Source organism: Arachis ipaensis, chromosome B5, assembly GCF_059453495.1.
Source record: "Arachis ipaensis isolate K30076 ecotype BB chromosome B5, ASM5945349v1, whole genome shotgun sequence".
NCBI classification, from domain to species: Eukaryota; Viridiplantae; Streptophyta; class Magnoliopsida; order Fabales; family Fabaceae; genus Arachis; species Arachis ipaensis.
The window spans coordinates 159,091,448-159,108,380 of NC_142440.1; the positions used below are offsets into that span (position 1 = coordinate 159,091,448).

Sequence of the window (16,933 nt, forward strand, 5' to 3'; positions counted from 1 at the left end):
ACCACCGAGCTTAATTAAAAGTTAGTTCTTTATATTTTGTTATGAAATAATAATTACAACGCTTAAGAATGTTGTAGATTTTTTACAAAAATTTAATAGCAATAATTATCTAATCATAATTTCCTACTTACAACGAATAATTGATGGTACATACATCACCTTGTTCTGATGAAAGCTAAATTCAAACAAAAATTACTCATAGTTTAGATATTTTACACCATAATCCAAAATAGATATACTTGAAAATCCATTACATAATGAAATTATAGAACACCATAATAGTAAGTATTTAAAGAAAGTAATCTACAACCCATAAACTTCAATTACAAACCAAATATCTCAGTGCAAACACCTATAGTTATAGCAACCAATGATGTGTCCCTCATCTCAGTCTCAGTGTTGAGCATCTCTGCATAAGAATATAATTTATTTTTTAGACATTAACATGGAACAAAAGAAAACAAAAAATTACAGAGTAAAAGCTATTATTTCCCTGTTATATGTGATGAAACATTTTTTGATTGATTAGTTTAAAGATAGAAATTACCTTGCAGTCTTTGAGTCACTTGTAAAATTTTGCTACATATACTGCCACTGTAACATATATATAGTCTGCCACTTTGTTCAAGAATCTAAGATAAGCAATTCTCCAAGACCTCCAAAACAACAATGGTCCTAAAAGGCCCCAGAAGCCAGTGAAAAATCCAAAGCCTAAGCTCATGTGTAATGCTTCATAAAAGTCTGAATTATCATCTGCATCATCATGTCTTGTTGGTTCTTCAGGCTTTACTTCTGGCATGTCTCCAGGACAAGTTTTGTTAAGTTGTGTGCCACAAAGATTAGGATTTCCTTCAAAGCAAGATCCATCAAAGGTATCCATGTGTCTTCCAGGTGGGATTCTTCCATAAAGAGAGTTATTTGACAACTCTAACACGCCTAGATTATCAATCTGGGAAAGACTTGAAGGGATTGTGCCAGATATATGGTTTTTTGATAAGTCTAGGGATTCTAGTGAAGTTATGTTCCCTATTTCAGAAGGAATTTCTCCACTCAAATTGTTTCTTGAAAGATTCAAAGAAAATAATCCAACCAAGAACACAATTTCATTTGGGATTTCACCAATAAAATCATTGCTCGAGAGGTCAATGCTATTAAGACGCAACTCTGGACTCTTAAATCCACATTTAACACCTTTCCACATTACTGTTATGTTAAATGTATATCTAGAAATAGTAAAACCATAAGTCTCAATATAAGTATCGTTGTACCAATATATAAGACTTGCGGTTTCAGTTGAGTTGATGCTCTTTTTGGACATTGCAGTGAAATTCTTTAAGCATGTTGGAATTTCATTTGATAAGTTATTTCTTGAAAGATCCAACAGTTGAAGTTTCTTCAGGTAACAGAGATGCTTAGAAAGATTTCCAGAGAAACTATTTCCTGACATGCTCAAAACTATCAATTTGTGTAGACTCTCACCGATTCAAGAGGGTATTGGACCTGACAGCAAATTTTCACTGACATCCAACAAAAATAAACTGGTGCAGTTCTTCAAACTAGAAGGTAGTTTGCCGATGAATCCATTGCTTCGTAAGACCAAAGCTTCCAATTTGACAAGGGAGCCCATGGATGGTGGAATCTTCCCTGTCAAATTATTATTACTTAGATCAAGAAACAATAAGGAGCTTACAGATTTCCAACAATTAGGCAATGAACCCTTCAATTGATTGTTTGATAAATCTAGAGTGCCCAAATTCCTACCAATGTTGTTCTCTTGACACAACAGTGATGATACATTTGAAAATTTGTTTTCAGAGAGAATCAACGATGAAGAATGTAGCAAAAAGGATGGAATTACACCCTCAAATTGATTTGAACTCAAATCTGTAGATATTCCGTGTTGGGACCTTAGTGGTAAATTTGGAATAGCACCTGTAAAATTATTGTGAGACATATTCAAATAAAACTCAAGAAATTGAATCTTATACCAAAACCACTCTGGTATATAGCCATGAATCCCCGCATCAGAAATATCCAGATAACTTAAGTGATTTTGAGTTTGTAGCCAACTTGGAAAGTTAGGACCCAACTTGCAAGATGCTAGCCTCAAATATATTAACTGAAAAGGAGGAATCCATCTGGGGACAAACTTTAGAGATAATGAGTTGTGAGACAAGATCAAGTATTTTAATTTGGAAAAGTTTGTGAGATGTGATTCAGTAATTTCACCCTTCAAAAAATTCCCTTCTAGGAACATATATTCCAACTCAGATAACACTCTGATGCTTTTAGGTATCACGCCAGTGATTTGATTGTAAGACAAAGATAGCTCCTGAAATATGTGTCTGTTGCACCATGATGAATTTTGAATGAATCTTGAAAAGTCCCCACTCAAGTTGTTATATGACAAGTCTAGTGACTGTAGTGTGCAAATATTTCCAAAGAAATGGGGAATCTCTCCTTGCAGATTGTTATGAGAGAGATCGAGATATTCAAGAGATTTCATTGCTTTGTCAAAACCTAGTGGAACAGGACCTTCTAACAAGTTGTAACCAAGAGAAAGGGTGTGAAGATTGGCTGTGAAGTTGAAGATCCAGTGAAATATGTTTGATGATGTCAACAGGTTAGAGTAGAGATCAACGCTAACAAGAGAAGATGAAGAATTCACAATGGAAGTAGATGACACCAGAAAACTTGTATCCGTAAGACTGCAATTTGACAAATAAAGCATTTCAAGGTGGGAGCCGAAGTTGAAATTTCCTTGAAACACTAATGAAGTGAGATTATTATAAGAAAGGTCAAGGCTCACTAGAGAAAGAAAGTTTGGGTAATGAGAATGTGACAAAACAATACTATTATGTGAAAGATAAAGCTCCCGAAGGTTATCGCTGAAGTTGGACAACAATTGAAATGTGGATGATGTCAATAAATTATTTGAGAAATCAAGGATGGTAAGGGAAGTAGTGGAAGAATAATTAGAATGAATATCAAATAAAAATTGAACATCATTATCAGAAAGACTACAATCCGACAACCTCAGCTCTGTTAAGTTTGGAATATGCTTACGAATCATTTGAAGCCACTGATGAGAGTTGCCAACACTCATTGACGTGAAGTCAAGAGTATTTAAAAAGGAGAGATTAGACACCCATTCTACACCTTTACTTTCGAGAACAAAGTCGCCATGGAGCTTGAGAGTGTGCAGCAATGGAAGATCACCACTTTGAAAAGGGATTGCTCCTGAAAGTTCAAGATACCCTTGAAGACAGAGATATTGTAGTTGTCTCAAGTGTTTGAGTTGATATGGGATAACTCCATCAAGATCATTGTAGCTGAGATCCAAATACTGTAAATGTGTAAGCTTGCCTAGTTGATAAGGAATACTCCCACCAAACTCGGAATATGACAGATTGAGATGTCGTAGCTTGGTCAACAAGCCAATGTGTTGTGAGATATTACTATCAAGAAAACTATTGGAACTGAGGTCTAAATGTTGAAGATTTTGCAAGTCAATCAAGGTGGAGATATTGGGTTGACCAGATAAAAAATGTGAATATGATCCACGGAGATGAAGGCGGAGTACATGACCAGTTTGGTTGCTGCATGTAATTCCCTGCCATTTGCAACAATCATCGTCCCTCCATGTTGACAGCATGTCCCAGGGATCAGCTATGCTTTGTTTGAAGCTGAGGAGTGCTTGCCTCTCATTCTCTAAGCATGTAACTTCCCCATGGATTAATCCTGCATCATACAACATAATAAGCACCACTAATAATGCATAATCCCATTTCAGAAAGTAATTGCTCATCATTTCTAGTTTCTTCCAAATAAGAATATAGAGAATTTTGTGTAATGTTCTCTACGCTTGCTCTCTTGGGAAACTCCAAGTCCCAAAATTCATATATAGTGTATGTATTGGAAATATAATAACATTGGTCCTTGTGATCTATTATATTATTACTACTGTAAGAAAACTAAACATCAATTAAAAATTACTACCTGTCTTCATCTTTAGGTAACTTCACGCTCTAAGAAAATGTAAACTTCCTTTGAAGGATGACTCTAGACTTTAGACTTTATATAATGATGATAACATGACTTTATAATACGTATCTGTGATTCATTTATATTTCGATCTTCTATGTTTTTGCTCTAAATTATTTATGTCAATATTTTCTCCAATAATAATTCTATAGTATCATTTTTTTACCTCGCATTCTCGCTCTTAATCATTTTTTTTATGTCTTTCAGTTCCTGCACATTCTCTTTGTGTAGGTACATATATACATGAAATAAAGAAAAAATAATACATATATCACTTTTTGTATGGTTTGATAGAGAGATAAGAAAAATGCTATTTGTACAATAAAATTTAACTTTTAGTTCGTCTTTAATATTATTTAATTATTTTTTAATTAAAATATATTTCTATTTTCTAGATACACATTTATAATTAAGATTAATTTAAATTTTAAAAACAAAAATTTCTCTAACTTCCTACCCACTTCATAATTAGTTATTGTTTCCTTCTTTAGTTTCTTCCCTCCTTGTAACACGATTTTCTTCTTTCTTCTATTCTTCTATTTCGTTCTTCGCTTCTTTCCTATAGTGGCCGTATTTTTCTTTTCAATTGTAACATATCTAAAATTATTAACTTATACAGAAAATATTTTTGAAACACATCCAAAATCATAAATCTAAATTTAAATTTAAACATTAAAAAATAATTGTAACACATATAAAATTATGAAGTGATATACAATATTGTTCATATCCTGGCCCAACGATTAAGGCCCAGGGTCCAAGTAAAAAGGCCCAACCCAAAGGGTTGACCTCACCTTTCACCAGATCAGCCACTACGAAGTCGGTACTCGTCTCGACTTGCTCTAAAGAAGTCGGGAATGAGGGTTAGCTGGCAGATAAGCACTCATTTGAATGAGTAACTGTCCCTAGAATCTCTCTAACCACTTCCACAAGTCATATCTTAACTTCCCTAAGATAAAGGGACGGTTAGCACCCTAGAAAAGTGGCACTACTCCAACGGTGGTTATTGGATCACCACTATAAATACACTGACACCCTTCAGGTATCTCTAAGTTCCAATACATTCTAAACCTGCTTAACCCTATGCTGACTTAGGCATCGGAGTGTCTTTGCAGGTACCACCCCCCATCTCTTGGAACACACAACTCGGAGGCGGCTCCCAGACGTAAACCAAGTCGGAGACCACACTCCTCTTGCACTTGGGCCTCACAAACAAGCCCAACCACCATCCGGTTCTAGGTAAGCCCCGGAACAAATATATTTCTAAAACACCTTCAAAATCATAAATAAAAAATTTAAACCTAATAGTGTTGACAATTTGAGGATTGTGATTCTTTAAATTGTTCTTCTACCTAAACCATTCTTTAAATTGTAGATGGCATGCAAAATCAATATGATTGAATAACTAAACAAATACATACGGTTAACTTTGAATCGCTTTCTCTTAAATACATCCAAAATACCTGAGGTCCAACGCAGAAGGATCAGCGACGCTGATGAGGACTAACGCAACGAGGAGTAGGACGAAACGAGGCTGCGGACTGAGCGACGAGGAGGAAGGCGGCGTGGACGAATAATCACACGGACGAATTAAAATCTTCAATTTTACTGAATTTATATTTTTGGAAGTGTATTTAAATGATAATTTGTTAATAATTAAAAATAATAAAACTTAAACAGAAATTAAAAATTAAAAATTTTAAATTTTAGTTTAATTTAATTTGTATTTTAGATGTATATTTAATTTTAAAAAAATATTATATTTATTTAAATGTGTTTATTTTATTTTTTTTAATTATTATAATAAAAAATTGAATATTATATAATTTTTAAAGAATAGCTAATTGAATAGAAATAATAAGTCACCTTAAAATAAAAAGTGGAGCCCAGTGCAAAGACTTAAAAAGATTAATTCTTAGTGTTTTATCACACACAAAAAAAAATATCTATCAAACACGCGGTGAAGACTCCTTTGTATTGTAGTCAATAGGTAAGTTTGCTAAAAAAAAATATATTATATAACATATAAAGACATTATTCATTTTTAGTTCTTATTATATATTTTCTACCCCATTTCATACGTTATAAAATTATGTAGATAAATAATGACAAATTAAAATGTTGAACCCCTTAATTTGATATGAAGACTTGGAAAAATTGTTACTTAGTTGTTGGTGTTTAGTGCTTACTCGCACAAAGTATATATCAATTATGTGTATGCGGTGAAGCTAAGCCCCCTTGTCTTTGTAATGCTAGTCTCTTTAGTCATTTTAGTTAGGCTTTTTCTAGTAAATTATGATCTATCTATATACGTACTTAATTTCTTTTTATTTCTCATATTTTCAATCCATTTAATCAGTTAGAAAATCATGCTGAAAAGTCACATCAAAATAAATTAAAAAGTTGAGTCTTGTGGAAAGACTTGGAATTATTAATGATTAGTCTATTAGTGTGTAATAATTTAGACTAATTTATATATTAGCGTGTGAAACTGTGAATCAACTTAATCTTATACAATTAAGTTTTCACGATAATTGATTGACTCATTTCAAGTATAATAATGCGAGAAACTATAGAGTTTAGATCTGATCATGTTAAATTATTTTTCTTTCAATTTCTTCATTATATATTTAATTCTTCGCACATGATGATTTTATATAATAAAGTTTCATCGTTTAAAAAAAAACTGTACAAACAAAATCGCTTATTTGCATTACATTATGATGAGTTGCAAGCAGAATCTTAATTTCATGTACATACAAAGAGATTTTATCACATAACTGAAGCTAGCTACCCAAAAATTAATTTGTAGTCTCAAGGCACCTTTATACAATATATTAGAAGTAAATGAAGTAGTTAAAACTTAAAAGGCACCTTTCAAAGACATATACATGTATTGACTATGTTATGTGTATACTAAAATCAGCTAACAAAGTCAGTCATCGGTATAAAATACATGTTGCAATACAAATATATATTGAAAATAAATTAAACCATTGGTAGTTGATATTTTGAAAGACAAAGGAGAATAAAAAGAAAATGAACCAAAACTTGCAAACATTTTCCAAAGAAATAAATCCCACGCACTATGGTTTCTCTTTGCCAAGTAATGAAATGCCATTGTGGTTCCTTGAAGGAGCTGAAGGTTTTAGTGACTTACTAAGTTTGTCTCAAGTTAAATTCTGTTTGTTTCCTTCTGCTTTTTTTTATTGTTCTTTACAAGCTTTTTCATTTTACTTTCTGCAAAGTTTACTTCATTTTATTTACATTGTCAAGTCCTTTTCTTTTAAATTTGACACCTTCGAAATTCTGAGGATTTTAATTGTGTTTTGGAACACTTTGAAATTCTATAAAGTGTATTTATTTATTACAAAGTTTATAATTAAATTCATTCACCATACATATTTTTATGATTCTGCAAACTTCTTCACTATCAATGAGAGATTTTGATGCATGGTTAGTTAAAACCGATATATCTAATGCAGGGATTAATGACTCTGTACCAGAGTAGTTTTGGTATAAGTTGCAACTTCTTGAAAATTATTTGAATGTCTAAATTTGTAGGTGTTATTTCAAATTTACAGCTAAGGTTTCCACTCGCTGAAGCAAGTACAGATTTGAGTTCAAATTAATTTGAAGGTGCAATTCCATTCTTTTTGCTACATGTTTCGTGGTTGATTCTCTCCGAAAATAAATTTTCAGATGTGTCATCACTATTAGGTGACATCACTTTCCAACTTCCAGAATGTTGGAAATATGTAAACACATTATTGTTTCTTGATCTAAGCAATAATAATCACTACTGAGGGACCAGTCTTCACACTTCATCTTATGCTCTCAACAGTTGCACATTACTTGACAAATTTGTTCATATACATTATCATGATGCATCAAAAATTTACTTTCTCTAATAGGGATGGTAATAGCACCCGAAGCCACGGATATCTATTCCGCCCCTACTCGTTCGGAACGGATTTTTAGCGGGCGAGTTTTTGGGAGGGGCGGGGCGGGATCGAGTTTAGGTAATACCTGCTCCTACCCACCCCGCTATATATATAATATATATAATTTTAATATATAATATGTATAATATATGTAAAATAATTAATAAATAATTAATAATATTGTATCATATTTAAATTTTTATTTTAATTTATGTTATATATGTGATGATGGTTATATAAATTTTGAAATTTAATTTTATTGATTAAATTTTAATAATTATAGGGGAGGGGCGAGGCGGGTTAGAGTTCAACGTTTTACTACCCGCAGGTAGAAGCGCGGCGGGTTCTATGCGAGTTGTTGTGCGGCAGAGCGGGGTCGGGTAGAGTAAAAACCCGTCCCTACCCACCCCGTTGCCACCCCTATTCTCTAATATACACTCCAAATTGCAATTTAAATTGAACCACACATCAAGAACCTTACTCAAAAGTTGAAAATAGAATTGCTACCAATTATGTAGCTTTACTCTTTTCCACCTGCATTACAATTTGCACAACGCTTAAAACCATGTACGATTATTCACTAAAAACAAGTAAAAAATTTTTTAATCAACTAAATGAATTCTAAGATAATTAGACAACAGCAACATCTACTTCCCCACAAAACCCTACCATATCCTTAGCATTCATCCTTTTAAGTGTCAACAATAGGTCCCTAACGTAACCTTGGCTTTCAATCTTCCTTTAACCATAGCTTTGAAAAAATGATTCATCAATAACTAATAGCAATTTAACGAAAACAAATTCCAAAAGCAAGAAAAAGAAAAAAGGCCAAATTTTTTAGAAAGAAAAAGACTATAAAAGACTTAAAAGGAGCAAAAGTGTATTTTTCTTTGTTCAATAAAGCCTATATAAATTATAATTAAATTGGTACCAAAAATTATGAAATTTAAAAACTATACGGAAACAAATTTGAATATTTGTCGGCCATATATCATTTTATGAAGGCCACTATAAAATTAAGAAAAGATCGAGACATCAACAAAGATAAAAAAAAAAAAAAAATCTAGCTCAAATTCCAAATACCTTGTGTAAAATTTTAACTTAAAACAAAAAAACTAAAAATTCAGAAAAATAAGTCATTAAAAAAATAAAAAAAAGAAGAGTCAAAGAAAGAGAAAGAAGAGTAAGTCACAAGTTAAATAGGTACATCACCTTCTTTCCTTAACTTATATGTTCTTATTAACTCATTTATTCTTGTTTGACTAAAATTTTTTTATACTTTTTAATTTCGTGAATAAAAAAAAATTATAACCTAAAAAATTGCAAAATGAATCAAATGATATACCAACAAAGTATCATGGTGTACTATACTCATGCTGTCCAAACCAATCTCACTTGACAAAAGATTAATAGTTTGAGTAACTATTGTATGTAAAAATAATGCATAACCATGTTTACAGGGAATCAAATATTTGTGCTGATGCGATGGCGAAGTTCGGACACACAATGAAAGAGGGGGTCACTGATTTTGGGCATCCTCCGCCGCAGCTGGTGTTACATCTTTTCGCGGATGTAAGGAGAGTAAAGTTCCAAAAAATAGTTGTGGTTTAGTTTTTTGGTTTGACCTTGGGCCTGTGGCCCCTTTCAATATAAAAAATATATATACATCTCATTAATGCTGTATAATCCGTTTATCATCATCAATATGCACAATCTTATTCAGCATAGCTTCTAAGCCCTCTACAAATATACACAATCTTACTATAATTGGGATAACCTAAAGAGTGTTACTATATAGATGACCACTAATCTTTTATCCAATTAAAGATATTTGGACAGTACAAATTTTTAATGATAGTCGGTGCCATTCTTTCCAAATTTTAAAAAAGTTAATCTTATATAAGTATAAATTGGAAGCGTAGTCACAAGCAATATACACATAGCAATAACAAATATCTCTCTCTATATATACTATAACATATAATTAGTAAATGAGAAAGTATGAGGAGACAATAGTTTTATTGTACAATGCATGCAATGAGAGTTTAATTGTAATTAAAATTAAATTATGGGTTATTATTTAATTTTGAATTCTTTCTAATTTGAAATTTGAATTAAATTAGGATTACCCTCAGTTATAGAATCAAATCTACAAATCCCTCTTTCAAGACGGCGTGACCTCCATTAACAACGAACTGCCGTCTGCATCTGTTTCAGCCGCACAGCACAGGTCACCGGCAAGCACTGCGTCCCGCTGTTCTATTTCCACCGCCCTCTCGGATCGCACAGTCTACCGCCCAGCACGGCCCTCTCGTCCGCACATTACGCAGCCGGTTTGCCTTCTTTGGAATGTCGACATCGCAAGACGAACGTGTTTCAAGCGAGGGTCTTCCTTCATGCACACCACCGAGCCAAAATTCATTAATGGAGTACGATATGGTTGAACCGCTAGTTTGTGTTCCGTCTGAGGTTGCAGAGAATTTATCAAACTAACAGGGAAACTTATCCGGCGATGTCGTCGTCCATGGTCAGAAGTCGAACAAGGTGAACAATGACGATCAACAATTTCTGCCATGGATGGTTATTTTTCGGTTAACTTATATTTTTAGTCACAATGAAAATGTGGTGTTTGTTAGTATGTTTAATGGAATATCCAAATGCGATAGATTAGTTGATATTCAACTAAATTTGTGATTGTTTTATAATGAATGGTATGATTATATTCATGGAGGATTTGCTGAAATTAATTAATAATTTCATGCTTATATGATTATATGCAGGAAGTATATTTTATGTATGTATTTGTAGATGAATGTATGCTGCCTTCATGTTATATGGCATTTTATATGCTAACCTTACATGATGGTCATTCAATGAATTAAAAAGCAACCATAGAGTGATGCATGACTGAAATCGTTGTCTGAATTAAAATGTATGCTTATTGTATTTGCAGCATGTTAATCATGAAATGCTTATATAAATGTTTTATAACGGCTAAAGTATCCTTATATGCTCCCTGCATGTGTGTTATTTATATGCTCATATGCTTTCTGCATATTATTTGGTATACCTACATGTCTCCTGCATATTATTTTATTATTTTTCATGCTTATGGGTTTATATGCTTATTTGTATGAGTGGTTTAAAATGACTTCAACATAAAAGAAGAAATAAAAACCACACATGATATGAAGGACCACATTCATAATTTAGTTGTGACCAATAGTATGTGTTGCTTCGGTCCTCATGGAAGTTGCATCAAGGTACTCAATTAATTTGCTTACTCAGCGATTACAAACAAGCTAATATGTGAGATTATAATATGGCATATCCCAAGATAAATGTAACTCACAAATAAATATCATGCTTGACATTTTTGTCGGATCTGCAATTTGTAATACTCTCTCTGGTGTACAATATCCATGACTTAAGTAGATAAATTTTTGCCTAAATTTGGAACAGATTTAGATACTTCACCAAATCATGAAAATTCTTTGCATGAGGCCCTTCCTGTTGCATACTAAACTACTTTATTTGCTATTTATTCAGGTTAAGTCATGGAATGGAGAATCTAAGTTGTTAAATTCTAATAAAAAAATGCTGATGTGGTTCATTTATATTTGTGTATCTTTCTCTATGGAGTTTAGAGAGGATTTCTGTGCATCTCATTTACTAATTGTTTATCTAATTAGTTTTCATGATTTTGTTTGGGTGTTTATTTCGTGATTATAGGCCATGCCACTATAGGATGTTACTGAGGTTGAAAGTGAAGAGATGGTTCTTGGTTACGAGGTTTGGATTCTAGTTTTATCCTGTATTCTAATGCTTGGAATAGTAACCAGCCTCCCGTGTACATTGAATTCTTCGAAAAGTCAAAATAATCCATATTTTTAAAATTAAAGCAACTAGTTTAAATTGATTTATGATCAAAGGATAAAATAATTGTTGTTTATAATTTACTGAATTGGGGTGAATAGGTGGTGTGACTTCATGTAAACATATAGGTTTTAAGATTGTATGCAGTTCCAAGAGTGAGATTGAGTAATTTACAGGAACCATTTAAATGTGACCGAAATGAACCCTTTTGCTTTATTTATTTGAATGAATCGAATGCATAATGAGTATACATGACGGTTATTCTTTAACTTTGGAGTAAGGTTATTAACTGTGTTACAAATAACTTCAGGTTATACTATATAGTCATTTGGTACGTAGTTTGTCGTTTTAGATAGTCAATACACAGTTATCTTCAAACAGACACGTGGGATGTTCATTTCTGTAGGTAATCGGATGTTCACTTTACTTATTAACACGGATGGTTATTAATGGCCGCCTAGTTCTTTGTGATAAATGCTACTTATGACTTAACTGACTATCGTGTTTTGAAAATATTTTTTTCCTTAACACGTTCATTTAGTGGGTATCTAGTCATGATAGGAATAAAAATGACGCTGCGGTATTTTCAGAGTCAAACTGGATGTTCATTTCTGCACCTAGTCTTTCCCACAGTTGGTAACCTTTCAGCCCGTCGTGTCAACGTTCTCGTGCTAGGTGTCGTGAACGGTGATTTCACTTCCTTCCGCTTGTATCGGGGTTGATTGTGGCGTACGAGGATAGCCTTGTCCTCCAATATTGGAAGCACCTTATCTACCAATGTATTATGCGGCCCACAGACAATATCCAACATCAACTCCGACCTGCTTTCTCTAAGCATATCCTGGAGGAAGATTTCCATAGCGAGTTAGAGGATACAATAGTAACATTACTTCATATTCAATCCTCCATTTGCCCATACAGTACGCATCTTAAATTAAAAGAAAAACTATAATGAAGCAAGCACTCAATCGACTATGATAACTAACCATCCGAATGCTTAATCAAGTAAGCCCCCAATTAAACCGGTAAAAATATCTATCACGAAGACCAACCCTTCAATACGTGTATAACACCCATAAACATAAAGGATTCCATCAGCACCAGTTTAATTGGTCCAATAGACCGGGTCAGTCAGTTTCCAACACAACAATCATTCATGTAAAATACTATCACTCGATTCAACAACATGGCAGCCCCATAAATCAATGTTTATAGCCAGGAACAGCACCGCGAATAGATATTAAATTAGCAACCAATTTCAGTTAAAATTGGTTTCTGGTATCTCATATCAAAAAACATTTTTCTTTTCATACATGAGTTAGTTTACTTAAAAAAACAAACCATGTAGGAAAAAACAACATAAAAAACAAACAACTGATTCAATACTCAAGTTGACCATATAGTAAGCATATTGAAATAAAATAAAAAAATTAATCAAGCATGGATAAATGCGACTATGAAAACCAAACATCTGATTACCTACTAAAGTATCCATCCAAATAAGGAGCAAAAAATATCTATCATGAACAGCGAACATCCAACACCCTACTAAAGTAACCCTCCAACTATGGTCAACAATAAAAAGCCAGTGGTTAGCTGGGTTACGTTACAATGCATCCAAAGGTCCACACGGGCTGGGAAAAAAATTACTATTTAAACTAGATTAACAAATTTATTTCACCTTTTTCGCGCAAAAGTTATATCAACTTCAAGGATCTCAGACTACAACTAATATCTCATGCTCAAACATACTAAAATCAATCAAATAAGCAACATATACTCTCTACGGAAGAAAATGCAAGTTGAATAATGTATCATGAAAGGAGGAAACTAACCCACTTAACGTGGATGCTCGACGATGATATAGTTCTGATGTTCGTGTTGGTCCCAGTGAAAAGTTCACGTCAAATGGTGAAGCTGTTTAATCAATTGCAACAACCTCAGTGAACATCTATTTTCTCATTCTCCAGAATAATAAAATTCGATTTATTGTTTTTTTACCATGTAGATTCAAAAAACTAAGCATCTTAAACACTCTAAATAACAAGTAGCAACTGCAATGAATAATGGTGAAAAGAAGAGAATAACGCACTCACCGTGGATGGTCGAAGAGGTTCTGGAACACGTCCGTTGGCGAAACAAGGATCAGATATGCAGCCGCCAACCGTGCACCGGTGATGCTTCCAGCGAGTGCGATCAAGTGCGGCGCTTGGGGGCAGCGACTCCGGTCGGCAGGGAGGACCGGCCGTGCGATCGCAACAATGTCAGCGACTGGGTCTGATCCCGAACAGATGGTCTCCAACGCAGACGTGTTCCCGGAGATGCTGCAGGATGCGATTTAGACGGCTACGCGGCGTTGTGGGGTTTGATGAACACCGAAGAGGAGGTGAATTGGGTAGGGTAACACGGTCACAGGAAGTGAATTGGGGGTAAACATCATTTAGGGATTGTAATTAGGTTAATTGGGTGTTTATTACTATTTTCAAATATAATTGGGCTAGATAAAAAGCCCATTGTACATATTGTATACAAATGTCATTGTCTCCCTAGCGGGACTCTTAGTAAATATATGAATCATCTCTATTATATTGAGATAATAATATTGGTGAATATTGATAGTAGAATTTTCTATTTATATTTTTTTTATTTTATATTTATTTTCTCTTTCTTATTTATTTATTCTACAATACGTTATCAGCACGAGACTATGATAAAAATTTAGGAAGACTAAGGTAATAAATTTTCATTATGTCAAAACTCTCTCATCTTGAATTTAATGCTCTTGATATATCTGGAAACAACTATTTATCATGGATACTAGATGTCGATTCAATGGATCTTGGAGATATCATTAAGACTGAAAATAATACATCCCAGAAAGATAAAGTCAAAGCCATGATCTTCCTTCATCGTCATCTTGACGAAAGATTGAAAAATGAATATCTCACATTAAAAGATCCTACAAATCTGTGAAAAAATCTTGAATAAAGGTTTACAAAACATATATTATAGTCAAGATAGAAAATACTTTTTAAAAGATACTACAATATGAACATCCAAACTACAAACAAGTACATCGCAAATTTTGAAAATGTTCTATAAGGTAAAAAAATATTAAAACAAACAATCAAATCAAATCGATAAATGATAAGTATTTAAAACAATTTTGACAAAAAATAATTCAAATGACTTGACATCTCAAACTTTCATTTCTTATATTTAATTTTTTTGATAGTTAAGATTTTTTCCATTTTCTCTTGTTGGTTTTCAATAACTTTTTACTATACAATTTAACTAAAATATTTTTCTATAAAAATTTTGAGGTGTCACTTTATATACAAAACATGAAAATTTAGGTCAAAGTTATTCGAACATATTGCATATAAAATCACAATGTATTTAGTATCAATAAAAGATACAACCTGACTATCTTTTTATCAGTGAACTTAGGTAGCGTTTGTTTTCGAAGACAGGACACGGAGACATGGACAACACTTGTTTAAAAAGTGTTTGAAAGCAGATACATGGACAGTGGACATATTGTCTCCGAGACAGTTTTTTATACTTTTGTGTCCACTCTTTCACGAAGGACAATGATGGACACGAGATTTGGAAGAGTGGACACGGACAATTTTATAAATTTTGTTTTCCTTTTTTTCCACTATTACCCCTTCTTATTTTTCCTATTGCGTTGTTCAGAGATACTTTTTTCTTTCCGTTCTTCCTCTATCTCTTTCTTTTCCATGTACTCTCTCCTTTCTGTAGAATTTTTTATTGGGGGTAGATAATTCTTTTCTTTTTATCGTTTTACTTCAATACCATTTTAACCTTATATTATATTATTTGATTTGTAATAAAAATAATAACAAAAATAATTAATCTTAAAACTTTTGAAAGATAAATATTAGCAAAAGTAAAATTGATCTTTTAAAATGCTAAAAAATAATTTATAAATTGTAATTGATTTTATATAATTTAAAGAAAAATCAGTTTTTTATAAAGAAAAATCAGTTTTTAGATAAAAAAATTAGTTTTTTTTTAAATAAAAATAGATTTTTATATGCAAAAACTAATTGTTTTTTCATGTAAAAATGGGTTTTTTTAAAATTAATTTTTTATTTAAAATTGATTTGGCTTATTAACTTAAACAAAATTTTTTATTAATCAAACTCAAATTTATTTTTTTTGTTAATCTTAACCATATGTATTCCTACATATTAATAATAAATTTTAAAATAAAATAATTATATTTATAAATTTTATTTTAATATAAATACTAATATATTTTTTTATTAAAATTTTTTGCCTCTTCAAATATTTTTTTCAAGTTCCGTCTGTACTCCTACGTACTCTCATTTTTTATTAAATTAATTTGTATTGATGTAGAAAATTTGGAATTATAAGGCTATTTTAGTTATTTCATATAATATTTTAGTCTTGTCCATGTGTATCCAAACATAATACTAGACGTTACATTAGTGTCTTGTCCATCGTATCCAAACACAATACACAAAAGATAATTTTTAGTGTCTCCATCCTATTGTCTCCGTTTCAGTGTCATGTTCTGTCCTGTCTCTAAAAACAAACGCATATTTCTGTAAAATTTAACTCTAGAAACATATTATCAAAATATCATGTACTTTTATGGTTAAAAATACATGTCAAAATATTATTGTTCGAGTTTTTTACGTCACTGCTTTTGTAACATAACAGCTCCTAGCTTTCATAAGATTGAATACCAAAGACAAGTTTGTAAAACTTAATAGAATAAAAATCTTTTTGTACCGCAATAAAAAAAAGTTGCGCACACCCATTGAATTCGATATATATGGATGGTGTTTTAGTAAATTCTTGAAATTATGAAATGAGAAGAAATCAAATAATATTAGACAAAAAGATTTTAACGTTATTACATACATTATAATATATATTTGACGAATTAATAATAATGCGATGTTATATTACCGTCTAAGAGTTAATAAAAACATTTGTCAAGATACCTAGCCGTTACATTAGAGGGGTTGGTTGTTAACAATTTAATTAAAAAATTTTGAGAAGAAAATGTTGTA

The 16,933-nt window shown here is 32.2% G+C and overlaps 2 protein-coding genes across 2 annotated transcripts; both read right to left on the minus strand.

Annotated features, from left to right (window-relative positions):
• Nucleotides 1-220: 220 nt before the first annotated feature.
• On the minus strand, nt 221-3,856 carry LOC107641551 (receptor-like protein EIX2). Its single transcript, XM_021103276.2, has 2 exons — nt 548-3,856; nt 221-409 (listed from the first exon to the last, which is right to left on the minus strand). The coding sequence occupies exon 1, from the start codon at nt 3,809-3,811 to the stop codon at nt 1,484-1,486; it is 2,328 nt and encodes a 775-aa protein (XP_020958935.1). The 5' UTR covers nt 3,812-3,856; the 3' UTR covers nt 221-409; nt 548-1,483.
• Nucleotides 563-1,447, minus strand: LOC148566403 (receptor-like protein EIX2). The gene has a single exon (XM_088487525.1). It carries the CDS (start codon nt 1,445-1,447, stop codon nt 563-565), a length of 885 nt encoding a protein of 294 aa, XP_088343651.1.
• Nucleotides 3,857-16,933: the final 13,077 nt, after the last annotated feature.

Excerpts from the sequence above, each read along its gene's own strand:
- LOC107641551 (XM_021103276.2), bottom strand. The coding sequence starts at position 3,811 with ATGATGAGCAATTACTTTCTGAAATGGGATTATGCATTATTAGTGGTG.
- LOC148566403 (XM_088487525.1), bottom strand. The coding sequence starts at position 1,447 with ATGTCAGGAAATAGTTTCTCTGGAAATCTTTCTAAGCATCTCTGTTAC.